The following is a 16,337-nucleotide window of genomic DNA, read 5'->3' as shown; positions in this document are numbered from 1 at the left end:
AATTAGCTATCTGAACTGGAACAAGTCACTGGAACTTCCTGGGCCTCAGATTTTTTCAGTTCTAAAGACATAAGGTAGACTAGTAGAAATGTAACATCATTTCCAGGTCTGAAATTCTAAGTTTACAGCTCATTTAAAGTGTCAGAAAAGGAAAACATCTACCTTGCACCTTAGAACAAAATAAACTCCAGATGGATTAAAGATGTAAGTATGAAAAATTAAACCCTAAAAATACTAGAAGAAAACGGGGGAATATTTTCATAACATGGAATAAAAAAGCTTCTTGGAACAGTACATCAAAAGCAGCATCAAAAAAAGAAAATTGGTATTTGGAAAAATATGTCAGGTAATAACAGCATTAAACAAGAACAAAATGGGAAAAAACCAAACTGTAACATGCATCTTTTAAGAGAATATATTTGAGGCTACAGTGAGCCAAGATAACGCCATTGCACCCTAGCCTGGGCAACAAGAGTGAAACTTTGTCTCAAAAAAAAAAAAAAAAAAAATTACACACACACACACACACACACACACACACACACACACACACACACACGGTGTTCTTATGAAAGGAGTACTTTGAAACACTTCAACAAATGAGCTAAAGACATGAACAAGAAATTCACACATACAAAAAAGAGACATGGTTGGCTGGGCGTGGTGGCTCATGCCTGTAATCCCAGCACTTTGGGAGGCCGAGGCAGACAGATTACTTGAGGTCAGGAGTTGGAGACCAGACTGGGCAACACGGTAAAACCCCGTAACTACTAAAAATACAAAAGTTAGGCGCACTCTTAGCTACTCAGGAGGGTAAGGCACGAGAATCACTTGAACCTGGGAGGCAGAGGTTGCAGTGAGCCAAGATCGCAGCACTGTACTCCAGCCTGGGTGACAAGAGTGAAACTCCATCTCAAAAATAAATAAATAAAATAAAAGAAAAATTAAAAAAAAAAAAGAAAGGCCGGGCATGGTGGCTCATGCCTGTAATCCCAGCACTTTGGGAGGCCGAGGCAGGGGGATCACAAGGTCAGGAGTTTGAGACCAGTCTGGCCAACACAGTGAAACTCTGTCTCTACTAAAAATACAGAAAGTTAGCCGGGTGCGGTGGTGTGCACCTGTAATCCCAGTTACTTGGGAGGCTGAGGCAGGAGAACCATGTGAACCCAGGAGGCAGAGGTTGCAGTGAGCTGAGATCGCACCATTGCACTCCAGCCCGGGCGACAGTGCGAGACCCTGCTTGGAAAAAAAAAGGAAAAAAAAAAAGAAAAAAAAGAGAAATGGGCAATAAACACATTAAAATTATGTTCAAACTTACTCATAATCAGAAATGCAGATTAAATATCATTTTTTTTCCATCTGCTAGTAGGCAGAGAGGAAATGGAGAGCTACACTGATGAGACTTTTATAGTTAGCATTAAAATCTATTACTTCTGTAATTCACACATGCATATTCACTCAAGGAAAATATTAAGAATTGTAATATCTAGTGCTGACAGAAAACAGGTGCTTTCATATATTCTGACTGTAAAATGCTAAATACCAGTTTTCTATTAACAGAAGATAATTTGACAATTATATGCTACCCTTTGACCTGGAAATTCCACTTCAATAATTTATTGTAAGAAACTAGTTGGAAAGGCTAGTAAAAAGCTATATGTAATGGTACTTAGCATAAAACTGACAAGACTTTACAGTCTATCACTAGTCAACTGAATAGGACCAGTGTTATTATCCCAAAAACTGACAATGAAATGAATGTGTGATGTATGGGGGAAGTAATGGGGATCTTGAAAACAGTCTTGTAAGTTCACAGTTTTGGCAGATTCCAGGAGGTTGTATCAATCTGCTTTCATCTGTTCAAGCAGTGTTTCTCAAAACGTGGTTCCCAGAACAAAGGCATAAAGATCATCAAGGATTTACTGTTAAAGACAGAAAAGCTTAATCTATTACATTTTTCTCATCTGAGCTTTCAGATGTCAAAGCTACTGCATTAAATTCTAATAAAAGTAGAGATGTAGACAAAAATACTTTAAAATTTATGGGACCAGATATCTGGGCTGAGATGTTTCATCTATGCCAAGTGTGTAGATATTTGATCTAAATCTTTTAAGACGTAATGAATATGAGCGTATTCAGTTGCTAAATCTTTCAATAAGCCAAATAGTTGGCTACCTTATACAAATTCTACCTGCCTTAAATATGTACGATCTAAAAATTCCTTTCTTTAAAAATAAATAGCAACCATTTTATCTTACTCTTAAAACTTTCTTGATAAGAACTTGAAAGCCATCTATTTAACTTAAGAAACTGGGCAGAAAATGCTACTGGAACAAAAATCATAATTATCACTTAATGACATTTGGGGACTGAGGATATTCAGCTGATTAAAAGTATAATAACCTAAGAAGAAATAACCAAAAATTCTCAATTTTTCTTATTACCAACTCCTACCTATAACACCTGATATGTGAAAAATTTTTAAAGGTTAATTTAAAAAAATCAATTTCTTGGAAACATGTAATACCTTGGAGGAGTTGCTGTACGTTTTCATTTCCCATCTGTAAAGCAGTAAAGCCCTGAAGGGATATAATGTTAGGATCACACCCATAGCTCAGGAGTAGGCGGCAGGTTTGTAGATGACCACAATACGCAGCTCTGTGTAGAGAAGTCTGACCAAGATTATCCAGAGCATTAACCTTAACAAAGCAGAAAAAATTGAAATTAGCCCACAATGCAAAATTTAAAACCATACAATCATGTATTTAACACTTTTTACTACTTTTAAGTCTCAATTCTTTTATGAGGCCTATTATCCAATGCCAAAGCAAGTATTTTTGCTCAAATCTAGAGAATAAATTTACCAAGTCATGAAGGCTACCATCAGAAGGAAGACTCAATTTTGGGTTAAATGTGAGATGCTGAATAGTAGTTGTGTTTATCATTAAAGCATTCACAGATATTTAGAGCTAGACACTGCCTAAGAAAGTTGAACTCATCTATTTTTATGGATCTCTAAAGTGTAGAAATGTAAAGCTTAACCCCGAGATAGACAATAGTAAAGCCAGAGATAAATTAGCATTAAAATGCTTATTTCTGTTGGCTTAATCTTCTCCCTTATTTATTACGTAAAATATATAGATACACATACTATGGAATAGTCACATAGTGGAATACTCAGCAATAAAAAGGAACAAACTACTGATACATGGATGAATCTCTAAAACATTATACAATGTGGGAAAAGCCTTACACAAAAGCGTACATTTTGTATGATTCCATGTATGTCAAGGCCTAGAACGCACTTTTATGTCAAAAAAAATAAAATGGTTATCTGTCAAAGTGGAGACTGCCTGGGACTGTGCATTACTTCTGCCATGAGATAATGTTCTATATCTCTACAGGAGTTTTGGTTACATAGGTGTATATACTAGTCAAAATTCAGCAAATATCCATTTAAGACCTCTGCATTTCACTGCACATTTTACATCTAAAGAAAAACTGTAAACAAAGATTAAACTCTAGTTGATGTGCATGTGGAAGTATTTAGGAGGAATAGTCTGCAGATTACTTTGAAATGTGTGAAAAAATAAGATATATTGGTGGATGGAGGAAAAAATGGAAAGATATGTAATAAAACACTAGAGTAAAATGTTAGTAATAGAATCTAAGTGGTAGGCAGGTATTTTCTGCAAAATCCTTTCTACTTGGTTATATCTTTGAAATTTTTCACAATAAAAAAAAAAATCACCTGTAAGACTCCACCAACGTTATCCCTACCTCCCTGCTATGGAAATAATTCTTCAACACAGCTAAGAAATTAAGTTCTTCAGTAATCAATCCTGTGGACACTAGTGTGTTTTGAGACACTGACCAATTCATATTCATGGAATTAGATAATATGTGAATGTGAATATAATCAAGACCTCAATGAACCTAAAACTAGAGTATGAATAGCTAGTCTCCATGCTTACAGGGCCTGAAAAATGGATTTAAAATGCTTAGGACAATCAAACTATTTATTCACATACCCTAACTCGCTGAAATGTGAAAAATACCCACTTAAAAAAAAAACTATTTGGGTACCACTTTGTGTTAGGATTAGGGTGACCACTTGTTCTGGTTTGCCTAGGACTTCCCTGGTTTTAGCACTGAAAGTCCTGTGTTCCCAAAAAACCTGAAGTCCTGGACAAAACTGAATGGTTGGTCACCCTAGTCAAGATTGTTTCATTGAGTGTCACAACTCTAATTCAATATGTATCCAGATATTCTTCAAGTAATGTACCACAAGTATGAAAACAGCAATCAACAAACAGTTATAGAACAGAGAGACAAGATATGCCAAGCAGTCAAGCAGAAATAAACTTTATTTTATTCAATAATTTACAATAGGAAAGATCAAGATTATACATTATCAAGAATTCCCCCAAATCAAAGAGAAATTAAGACACAGAGAGGCAACACAAAAAGAAATTGGAGAACTCTAAATCGTTCCTTGAATGAATGGAAACTCAAGAAAGGACAGGTAAGAATAAACTATTCTGCAAATTTCATTTATGGAAGCGCTTCAGGGGCCATCCAAGGAGAAGAGCGTCTATTCCTCTCCCTTCATCTACAGCACATCTATTCTTTCTCTGTTATAGAGTATACTGAATTTCAGCTAAAGATTTTGTTTGAAGGAGGCAAGGATCTGTGGCTAAAAACTGTAAAAACTGCTGAATTAGGTGACTACTGTCATCTCTTCCAATCTGAGATGCTATGTATATCTTTTACTGAGTAGTACTTCTAAAAGTTTCTGGTTAAGAGATGATTTCTAGCCTTGATGAAAGCATATTTGGTGAATAAAATGTTTTGTGCACAAATGCCAACTAAAGAACAGTAACTTACCAACATGGGGAGCTATTATGTTTTTAGTCAAATTATTTAAATAATATATTTCCTTCCGTTCAAGTCCTTTGGCTTAGTTACAGAAATAAGAGGGTAAAACAAAAAACAAAAAACAAAAACAAAAACGGTGGTTGGGGTAAATAACAGAAGTTATCATGACAACCAAGAATTAGAAGATATGGGTGAGAAAAGACGATTAGAAAAGATGATAGGTCAGAAAAGTCCTTAAGAATAACTTTAACCTGTGGGCTGTGGTTAAAAGGAATGGAGGAGGGAGGACATACAGGAATAATGTGTATCTGAATAAACCCATAGATGTTCTAGCAAAAATTAGATATAGAAAAGGTTACCTGCAGGACAATTCTTAAGCATAGATTATAAAGAAAAAAAAGTAATACTTATGAGAAAGTAGATAGTTTAGGAAGTCAGGCATTTCACCTGCTAAATAAAAAATAACTCATTGGATTACCAAAGATTACCAAAAAGGAAGTATACCTTTGCTTCATGTTTCACCACTACTTCAACAACATCATTATGAGCTTTCTCAGATGCCACGTGCAGAGGAGTCAAGAATCTTAGAGAGAAAAAATCAGCCAGACAGTGAATATATTTTCCAAAAGAGTAAAATCTCAATAATATATAATCATTAAATGTATACTTACTCTTTAGTCTTTTCATTGATGTTTGCTCCTTTTCTTAGCAACAGTTCACATATTTGCTTTCTTTTGGGATATGGAGATGCAGCAGCACAATGCTAAATAATTTAAATTGCAGCATTAATCAAGGACTATACATAATTGATTTTAAGAACATTCGTGTTTCCAATCAAGAACAATCAAGTAGTTATTTAATCTTTTTGTTTTACTTTTGACGCAACTTTGCTCTTGACTTTTGATTGAATTGCAACAATTACCAAATTCTGACAGGACCTGAAAATCCTACCTATCAGATAATATCTATTATTAAATATTCCAATCAAACTTTACAGTTGTCCCGTATCTTTGAAAAAGCTAGCACTGGTGTGATGAAAACCTTAATGTGACCAATATCCTTTTCAAAACTGTTTCCAAGTAGCATCGTGTTCACGCAATATTTTAAAGGTTAAGAAAACACCCTTACAAAGGTTGAGGTTTCTTTACATGAAGAAATAACAGAATATAGCCGGGCACAGTGGCTCATGCCTGTAATCCCAGCACTTTGGGAGGCCGAGGCAGGCGGGTCACCTGAGGTCAGGAGTTCAAGACCAGCCTGGCCAACATGGTGAAACCCCCTCTCTACTAAAAATACAAAAATTAGCCAGTCGTGGTGGCACGTGCTTGTAATCCCAGCTACTCGGTAGGCTGAGACAGGAGAATCACTTGAACCTGGGAGGTGGAGGTTGCAGTGAGCTGAGATCATGCCACTGCACTCTAGTATGGGCGACAGAGCAAGACTCCATCTCAAAAAACAAAAAAAAGGAAATAACAGAACACTCATCAGCTCTGGATTCTGTTTGGTAATAGCACTGATACAACTGATCAGCTGAGCAGTATTTATATCTCTCTCAACTAGTTGCTTTGGCAGAATAAGGAGCATGCATTACCTCTGCAAAATCAGTGGTGGAAAATGATATAATCTGGAGTTTGAGGCTGCAGCATCTCTATCTATGATGTATCCAGGAGGAAAGGAGACAGGAAGTAGAGATTTGCCAGTTATAAGCCTAAGCCTAATATCTGCACAATAGGTGTTCAATAATGTCTGAATGATACATGACTAAATCAATGTATATATGTTAAATTAAAACGGAAACCTGAAAACCTATAGAATAAAAGTTCTGGGTAATTTTTCAGCTAAGTTGCTCTATACATCTAAAAACATAGTACACATGAAATCTGTTCTTTGATTTTAACCTGTTGTTAATCATAAAGCTTATCAGATCCTCATGACTTTGCTGCAGATCCATTCTTTGATGTTGCTGTCACCAAAATCATTCCTTTACCCTAAATAAAACCAATTCTAATTGGAGAACATAGTTCCTTTGGTAGGTTAAGGGTAATCATCCCAGGACACCTATCATGAGAGCACAGAGACCAGACATGGTTTTTTAAAGACTTTTTTTTTAAATCACATCCACCTCAAATTACACCCTACTCCTCTGCACCATCTTGGAGCAGGGCCTGTAAATCTCTGGGAACCTGTAAGAAACTGCTACTGCACCATAACTACTCACCAACACAACTCCTAGTGTGTTTTAAGGTTAATTACAAAAACGAGTTGCTTAACAGTAGTTATGACCAGAATTTTCCATGTCAGTCTTTCCATGTTTCTTTGTACAGTTTTAATGCTGTTGTGGTTTTAATTTTGTACTAGCATTTCTTATTAGTCTACAGCTTTGCTATTTTTTTTTTAAATTTAGAAGTTTCTTACAAGCAGTAAAAAGGTCCAAAATGCTTTATAGGTAGGTTTCTACATAAATTTCATAGTTTACATTATGGCATAAGGAAGAAAACTTCTCATAAAAGATATTAGGTAAGTAAGGCTACCATCAGTTAAATCTGCTTCCACACACATTAACTTACTTATCTTCTCTCACCTGAAGCACATTCTGCAACTCACGCAACAGGATTTACTTTCTTCCTTTTAAATTTCTACCTTTAAGTTTCTTTTTTTCTACCTTTCAATTTTAAGGTAGCCCCTGATTTTACCATTCCCTCTCTTATCTTTTATCATGTATCCCTATTAGCTTCCATTCTTTTCTGTTTTTCCTTAGACTTCTCTACTCACATCTACTTTGTCATAGCTCCACAGTTATTATTACCTCTATCAGGGAAGTAACCTCTAAAATACTTTATTCACATTCTAGATCTAATTTTGAAGAAGGAAGGGACTACACCAAGTGTTTTCATCTGGATGGTGGTATTTATTTTATTTTTCATTATTTTCATTGGGTTCCAAATTTTCTAACCTAAGCATTCATTTTTATAGCCCCTAAAAAGGCAAACTATATGTATCACTTATGATAATAAAAGCATTACATATAATACATGTCAGAATATGAATAATTTTTTTTTTTCTGAGGATTCTCGAACTGATAATAGCATTGGCTTCTGCAGGGTGAGGTTGTCTTTTTTGGTACTGTTTAAATTTTTAAAAAATATTTGTATAGGCAGTAATTTTTTAAAACTATAGACTCAAAAAAATGCTAGTTCTAAAAGTAGGATATTATGATTAGTTTAGCATGTTCTTGGTTATTGTATTTTAAAAACTTAAATCTGAAACATTACCAATGCTGTTTCATGTGTTTGAGGATGCTTGAAATTCACCATTTCCAGAGAGAGATGTTTTTTGATTCGAGTAACATCAGCTTCTCGTGCAGCTTGCAGCAACGAGTGGCCTTTAAATTCATCTAGATGAAGAAAAAGCATTTACATGTATAACGAGATCAAATTGAAAAGGCTTATCTAAAAGACATCTAGTATTTTCCTTGAAATTATTTTCAAAATAATCTTCCAAAAGAGCCAGATTGAGGCTCTAAAGATATTCTCCAAATTTAACCCCTGAAAACAGACAGTGGTACTCCAGTTCCCCTAAGTTATGGTGCAATTGTATAGACATATGGCCTCAAGAGTATACACAGGTTTAGCCCACGGCAGATTCATGGTCTGTTTTAATTCGTAATTCATTTTGGGATATCTGGAGTACTACAATATCTTCCTAGACTGGAGAGGTTTTAGAATATTTCAAGCACAAAATTTTTCTCTGTAAAGAAATAGTGATCTCTACACTGACATCATGGCTATAGCAGACAGCTTTGCTCAAACCATCAGGGAACTGGGAACTAGACAAGTTGGATATTTGCAAAAGCCACCTATGATGATGAAAAAATGAAAGAGGTTTTCCTTAAGATTCTCTTTCACTCATCAGACTTGTGGAACTACCAATCATTCTTTATTATTCCAGGATAATATAAATCCAATATAAGTTGCTTACTTGTATGCACTAATACCATATCCAAACTAGGTGGTTATTTCTCACTACATCTACTTCAGCTATAGACAGAAAACCGAACTTGGCCCAAGTGCCAACAATATCAGATGTTAAGATCTGGAGACTGTTTACAAGATGGCAATCTTATGAAGCTTTAACTTCACAAATTCATAAGCTTCATAGATTAAACAGAAAAGTCATATCAAAGATGAAAACAAATGCTTTCATTTCAAAGGCATACCATCTAATAAGTCTAATACAGCACATATAAAAAGCATATAACTTGACTTGAAAAAATTAATACAAACATATTTTCTTTTCATAGCATCTTAAGTAGAAACTTCCAAATTATTAAATATGCTAAACAACAGTGGATGCCCAAGGCTAAGAAAAATATTCTATTATTTAAACATTTCTAAAAACAAACAGGAAAGAAAAAACGTTCAGTTTATTGATATAATATCCTACCTGAACATTCATAATTTTATACTCACATGCTAATCTTTCTTTTAACTGTGGTGTGGGAGCCAAGTCTATAGCACTTTTATTGTGACAATTGAGCAGTGTTGGGTCTGCACCATAACTTAAGAGAAGAGAACATACTTCAACCCTGTTCTTAGAAGCTGCCTCATGAAGAGGAGTGAATTGCCACAAGTCCATTGCATTTACACAGGCACCATGCTGGAGAGCAAAAAGCATATATTTAATGTTCAATTTTTAAGAGAATTCAGAATTATTCCTACTGTGTAATTTAACATCATACAGGCTAAAACAGGTTATGTTCCCAAAGTTCACTTTTTGAGCCAATTATTTCAGAATGAGTATACATTTTTCCCAATGGAAAAAATGGAAAAAACAGTAGCTGATTGCTAGCCCTACCAACAAGGGTCTACTTAACTTTTCTACTTTTAAGAACAGTTAAGAACGAAGCTTTAGATTTAACCTGCATCTCTTCCAAGAATGAATGCTCCTCTTGCGGTATAGCTGACATACAGCGAAACACACAACTTTGATGAATTCTGACAAATGTATATATCTGTGATACCATCACCCAAATCAAGATACAAGACACTTTCATTACCCCAGAATGTTTCCTCATGCTCCTTTTATAGACAATTCCTGCCCCCATTCTGGCCACATATTACATATATCTGTTCTTCAATTTCATAAAAATAGAAGAATATAAATTTCTAACGTATGTACTTCGCCTAGATTCTTTCATACATATAATGTTGCTGAGATTCACTCATGTTGTTGCACAAGTAGTTCATTTTCATTGTTGAGGAGTATTTCACAGTATACATGTATCATAATTTGCTTATTTATCATCCTGTTAATGCAGATTTGGACTGTTTCTAGTTGGCTGGCTGAGTATCTCTCATCTGAAAACCTGAAATGCAAAATACTCCAAAATCCAAAACTTTTGAATACCGACATGACGACACAAGTGGAAAATTCCACACCTAACCTTATGCACACAAACTTAATTCGTGCACAAAATTATTAAAAATGTTATATAAAATTATCTTCAGGCTATGTGTATAAGGTGTATATGAAACGTAAGTGAATTTCATGTGCAGACTTGGGTTCCATCCTCAAGATTTCTCATTATGTAGTATATATGCAAATATTCTCAAATCCAAAAAATATCTGAAATCTAAAACACTTCTGGTCCCAAGCATTTCAGATAATGGATACTCAACCTGTGTTACAAATCAGCTATCATAAACATTTCTTTATGAACATATGCTGTCATGGTAGATATATGTTTAACTTTATTAGAAACTGTCAAAGAGTCTTCTAATGTGGCTATCGCACTTTATGCAGCCAGCCACCAGCAACATTTGAGTTCCACTGCTACGTGGCAACGTTTGAGTTCCAGTTGCTACATATCCTTGCTAACACTTTGTATTGTTAGGCTTTTTAATTTTAGCCATTTCCAAGTACTGGAGGTGGCTAAGTATGGACCACTGAAGTCAAACTAGTTTAACCAATCAAACACAAATTTCCTTCTACAGCATTCAACTAAGGTGAACCAGCTTCTTACTCTTTGAGTATTTTTGACAATGGGGAGCTAATTTGCAGCTAACATGGCTTTTTATAATTACTAGAGAACTTCTGTTGTTACAAAGCTTTCTTCTACATTAAGTTAAAATATGCACTTTTAACTTTCATCTATTTGCCTTTGGAGCAAAAGACATCATAAAGGACACTCATCTTTCATATTAGATGGTTTCCACTTATTATCGTGGTGGCCCTCAACTAAATATACTTTAATTTAAAAAATTCATTAAAAAATAATTGAGGCCAGGGGCAGTGGCTTATGCCTATAATTCCAGCACTTTGGGAGGCTGAGGTGGGTGGATCGCTTGAGCTTAGGAGTTCAAGACCAAACTGGGCAACATGGTGAAACCCTATCTCTACAAAAAATAAAAAGATTAACATGTGTGGTGGCACCACACCTGTAATTTTAGCTACTTGGGAGGCTGAGGTGGGAGGATCACCTGAGCCCGGGAAGGTCGTGGCTGCAATGAGCCATGATTGCGCCACTGCACTCCAACCTGGGTGGCAGAGTGAGACCCTCTCCCCCCGACCAAAACAAAACAAAACAAAAAAAAAACCAAACCAAACCGAGAGCCTAAAATCACAGATTCCAGTGTGGTTTGGGTGTGCAGAGTACAGTGCATCCATGATTATATTTGCTTGCAATACTATTCTACTATTGGCCCAAAATTATGACAGCTTAAGTTGTCACATTATAATTTATACTTAAATTGAGTTAATGGGTCATTTAAAAACTCTGTATTATTGTTTAAACAAGAAGTAAACACCAAAGTATTTTCTCCTCTCCCATCTTGTTCTTGTGCGACTTATTTCGTGAACTAAAGTGTCCTTGCTGAGCCCCATTAATCTTACTGGCTTCACCCAAAGCTTAGAGCCTGGTGAGATGGTTTTGAGCCCTGATTCTAACAACTCGAATATTAGTTATCCTTCCCAGCTTCTTGTTAATCTGCAAACTGGATAAGCATTCCTTCTAATTTTTTATCAAGTCAACCATAAAAGTGTGCACCACAATAAAGATAAAGATAGAAACTTCAGGCCCTACTGGAGGTTCCAACATTCCCTTCCAAGCAAAGAAATATCAGTCAACACTCTGCACGGTGGTTCAATTAATTATGAATCTATCTGACATAATTTTTCCCTCCATTCTAGCCAGATCTGTCTACTTGCTTCCTAGTATTCAGAGATTATGAGGAAGAATGTTAAGAGAATTCCCTGTTATTCTTGTGCCTGTTAGAGCCAGACCTTCATTATTTGAATGCTTTGTCCAGGGATCATGTCTTAGTGCCTTCCATGGCTAGCAAATGCCCTGGTCATGGAAAGCAGTCACTGGGTGTTTGCTGTTAAATGCCAGCTTCTGGTAGCCAAACTATTTAGGCAAGTGTTGCCAATTGACTCAGCACTGCTCAGAATCTGCATTCTCAATCCCTATCTACTTGCTTTCTCCTGACTTTGCTTAACTTTACTACCCTGGTAACTACTTACACCCTCACGTTAGCTAACCCCCTCTGTAGGTATGACCTCTAGTCAGCCTTTCATTCTTATTTAGTAAAATACTAGGTCTTAGGAAAATACCACTCAGTTGTCTTTAAGTCCAAGTGCAATCTGTTTGATGTTTCATTCTTATCCATAGCAACTTTCAAATGTTCTGCTGGAGTCAAGATTCAATTTTACAAGAAGCAAAAGCATTACTGTTACAAATGTATAACATTACAGCCACATTATAAGTTTAATATGCTACTCAGAGTATCTAATTATTATTATAAAGTTGTTTCTATGGGAAAACATATTTCATAAGACTCAGGCCCGAAAGGAACCAAAGAGGCACTGGAAACAAGTGTCCTCTTTCTCTTCCCGTAACAGCTGCTGAAAGTGGGGAAAAGTGCTGAAGGAGTAGAATGGGTGCAGGGTAACAGAAGTTAAAAGGTATAGGTAACATCCTGGGATCCACTTCCAAAGATAATATATATCTTCTACTCTCATCTAAAAGGGATCAAAATAGGAAGTTTTGGACTGGGTGTGATGGCTCACGTCTGTAATCTTAGCACTTTGGGAGGCTGAGGCGGGCAGATCACTTGAGGTCTGGAGTTCAAGACCAGCCTGGCCAACATGGTGAAACTCTGTATCTACTAAAAATAGAAAATTAGCTGGGCATGGTGGCACATACCTGTAATCCCAGGTACTTGGGAGGCTGAGGCAGGAGAATCGCTTGAACCCAGGAGGCAGAGGTTGCAGTGTGCTGAGATTGTGCCACTGCACTCCAGGCTGGGAGACAAAGCAAGACTCCATCTCAAAAAAAAAAAAAAAAAAAAACCAAAAAACCAAAAAAACAAAAAAAAAAGTTTCTTGCTAGTCTTGGGAACCTGTTTGTTAAACAGCTGTTGAGCATACTGGAAGAAGTGAACCTTACCAAGTGGGCCGGCTCCAACTCGAAGTACAACTGGCAAATCTTGCTATTATATCTGGTGGTTTTAACAAAATATGGTTCACTAAAAACTGCTTCTTAGAGGTTTGAAACTTCACCTTTAGCTATAAATTATGGAATCACTTTATCTGCTATTCTACATGATTTTTTTTTTTTTTGAGACAAGGTCTCACTCTTGCCCGCGCTGGAGTGCAGTAGTGCAATCTTGGCTCACTGTAACCTCCATCTCCAGGGTTCAAACGATTCTCCTGCCACAGCCTCCTGAGTAGATGGGATTTCAGATGATGCGTCACAAGATGATGTGTAGCAAGATGACAGTGCTACTTTATATTTAAAAACATACGGTATCCAGGCTGGGCATGGTGGCTCATGGCTGTAATCCCAGCACTTTGGGAGGCCGAGGCAGGTGGATCACTTGAGGTCAGGAGTTCAAGACCAGCCTGGCCAACATGGTGAAACTCCATCTCTAACAAAACTTAGCTGGGCGTGATGGCGCCTGTCTGAAATCCCATCTACTCAGGAGGCTGTGGCAGGAGAATCCTTTGAACCCTGGAGGTGGAGGTTGCAGTGAGCCAAGATCGCACCACTGCACTCTGGCCTGGGCAAGAGTGAGACCTTGTCTCAAAAAACAAAACAAAACAAAACAAAACATATGGTATCTCAAAAATATCAAAGCAGTCAAATGCTGAGCTATCAGTCACCTATATTTTATAATGCTTATAAATACTTCTACTTTTTTAAGCACTAAGAACACAGAAAATAAAAAGAAACCCAGATATACTAATGTATTTCAAGTTATTTTATATAACTCTAGAAAGTAATTAGGAGAGTACAAGAGCACTAACCTTGACCAAAAGTTCAGTTACTTCATAATGACCATAAGAACAGGCATTGTGTAATGGTACCAGATCACTACAATGAGAAGGAGGGGAAAAATCCTGTTTTAGTATAGATTTCTTAGGCCTAGGGAAATTTATAAACTAAAATTTATTTAATTACTTAAATAGCAAATGGATTATGTGATGTTCTAATAAAAATGTTCAAAATTTAGTAACATCCATTTGAACCCTAAGTCCTAAGAATTTGAACTCCCAAGTCTCTTTCAAATCCATCTTCCTTTATACTTCACTGCTACTGCCACTGCCTTAGTTTGGGCCTATGTTATTTCTCCCCTGCATTATTGAAATAGCTCCCACCCCACTTTATCCTCCAAGCTGAGGCAGATTTTTCTAAAAGGTAAGTCTAAAAGGCAGATTTTTCTAAAAGGTAAGTTTCACCTTAACTCTGTGCTTTCAAGAGATGGTTCCAACGTGTTAACGTGGCACACGCAATTATCTGGCTCCCTCTCTAGGCTTACCCTTCAATAATGGTATATTAAACTTATAATTCCCTGTATGTCTCTACACATACTGTTCCTTGGGTATAGATTTCCCTCCCTCCTTTGTTCTGGCTCATTTCTACATGTCTTTTCCAGACTTAGCTCAAATACTGGCTCATCTTTAAAACTTTTTTGAGATCCTTAATAAGCTGAAACCCAATTCTTCCATGATGGGAATGGAGGAAGAACTTTCTCTATAGGAAGATACAGTGAAACTTTAAAATCTTGACTTCTATCTTGAAGCTTTTCCTTCTCGTTTGGGATCACTAATATGCTGCCATACCCACCATCATGCCAAACTCTGGTAAGGGATGGTCACCTGTGATTTAGTCTTTAGTTCTATGAGTCCTCTCTTTAAAGGTTCATGGCTTTCCTTACTATTTTTGAATATATGATTCTTCACTTGCCTGAGCACCAATTTTGTTCCTAACTATCTACTAGATGCTACCACTATGTTCCTGTATCACTCCATTAAACTGAGAGTTCTAGGCCAGGCGTGGTGGCTCATGCCTGTAATCTGAGCACTTTGGGAGGCCGAGCCAGGTGGATCACCTGAGGTCAGGAGTTTGAGCCTGGCCAACACGGCAAAACCTTGTCTCTACTAAAAATATGAAAATTAGCCAGGCGTGGTGGTGTGCGCCTGTAATCCCAGCTACTCAGAAGCCTGAGGCAGGAGAATCACTTGAACCCGGGAGGTGGAGGTTGCAGTGAACCACGATCACGCCACTGCACTCCGGCCTGGGCGACAGAGCAAGACTCCGTCTAAAAAAAATGAAATAAAATAAAAAACGCAACAAACAAAGAAATAAAAAAACTAAGAGTTCTAGAAGTCAATTCAACATTTTCCCTCCAAACAATTTTGCCTCCTGTATTTCGTATGTGTATCACTGGATCTAACTCATTCAGAACTTGAAATGTAGTTTTCCTTTTATTCCTCGCTCATTGTATCCATTCAACAAATCTTATCCATTCTTACACTGCAATATCTCTTGCATCTATGCCTTCATTTTCATTTCTTCTGCCACCATTATTATGGATCCTGATTATGCTTAAACCTCTAGAATGCTCACTTTCCTAATTGCTACTTTTGCTTCTAGTCTCCTCTCTCTCCAATTTAGCCAACACACTGCTTTCAAACGCACCTCCTAAAACTTCTTTTAGAATAATCATCCCCTTTGTTTCAGATCACAGGGTGAACTTTGAATTACTTAGGCTAAATACCCAGTCCTCCAAAACCTGGTTCTTACCTATTTCTCTAATCCTAACCTTCATTTGTCTCCTGTGTGAATCATCTGCTCCAGCAAAGCTAGTCTAGTCACTGTTTTTTAAATGTGCTTTAACGTCTGCTTTAGCAGCCCCCACTTATCCCAATTGTCTTACAGACTAATGTCCCGCAAACTCTGCTTTCTTGAATTGAGACTTGACTTTACAGTCCAGGTCAAGTCACACCTCATTCTGAGGGATTTCCCAACCACTCCAGTCAACCATCACTGAGAGTTCCCTCCTGGGAACTCCTGCAGTGCTATCCCTCTCTATGACTCAACACTTCGTAGAGACCTCATTGTATTCTTAGGTATCTTTTCATGCCCTCTGAAGTGTAATGAGCTGTGGGCTTAAGGT

The 16,337-nt window shown here is 36.9% G+C and overlaps 1 protein-coding gene across 1 annotated transcript in view; it reads right to left on the bottom strand.

Annotated features, from left to right (window-relative positions):
• The window catches only part of TNKS2 (tankyrase 2), a 65,344-nt gene that overhangs the window by 29,012 nt on the left and 19,995 nt on the right, over positions 1–16,337 (bottom strand). The window contains exons 7-12 of the mRNA XM_004049789.5: positions 14,185–14,251; positions 9,348–9,534; positions 8,151–8,272; positions 5,550–5,641; positions 5,383–5,461; positions 2,528–2,699 (exon numbers count right to left, since the gene is read on the bottom strand). Coding sequence (XP_004049837.1) covers positions 2,528–2,699; positions 5,383–5,461; positions 5,550–5,641; positions 8,151–8,272; positions 9,348–9,534; positions 14,185–14,251 — 719 coding nt within the window. The remainder of the gene's footprint in view (positions 1–2,527; positions 2,700–5,382; positions 5,462–5,549; positions 5,642–8,150; positions 8,273–9,347; positions 9,535–14,184; positions 14,252–16,337) is intronic.

The sequence above is a fragment of the Gorilla gorilla genome, chromosome 8 (genome assembly GCF_029281585.2).
Source record: "Gorilla gorilla gorilla isolate KB3781 chromosome 8, NHGRI_mGorGor1-v2.1_pri, whole genome shotgun sequence".
Taxonomy (NCBI): domain Eukaryota; kingdom Metazoa; phylum Chordata; class Mammalia; order Primates; family Hominidae; genus Gorilla; species Gorilla gorilla.
Note: the sequence above shows the minus strand (reverse complement) of the source record. Positions and strands in the feature narration are given on the sequence as shown.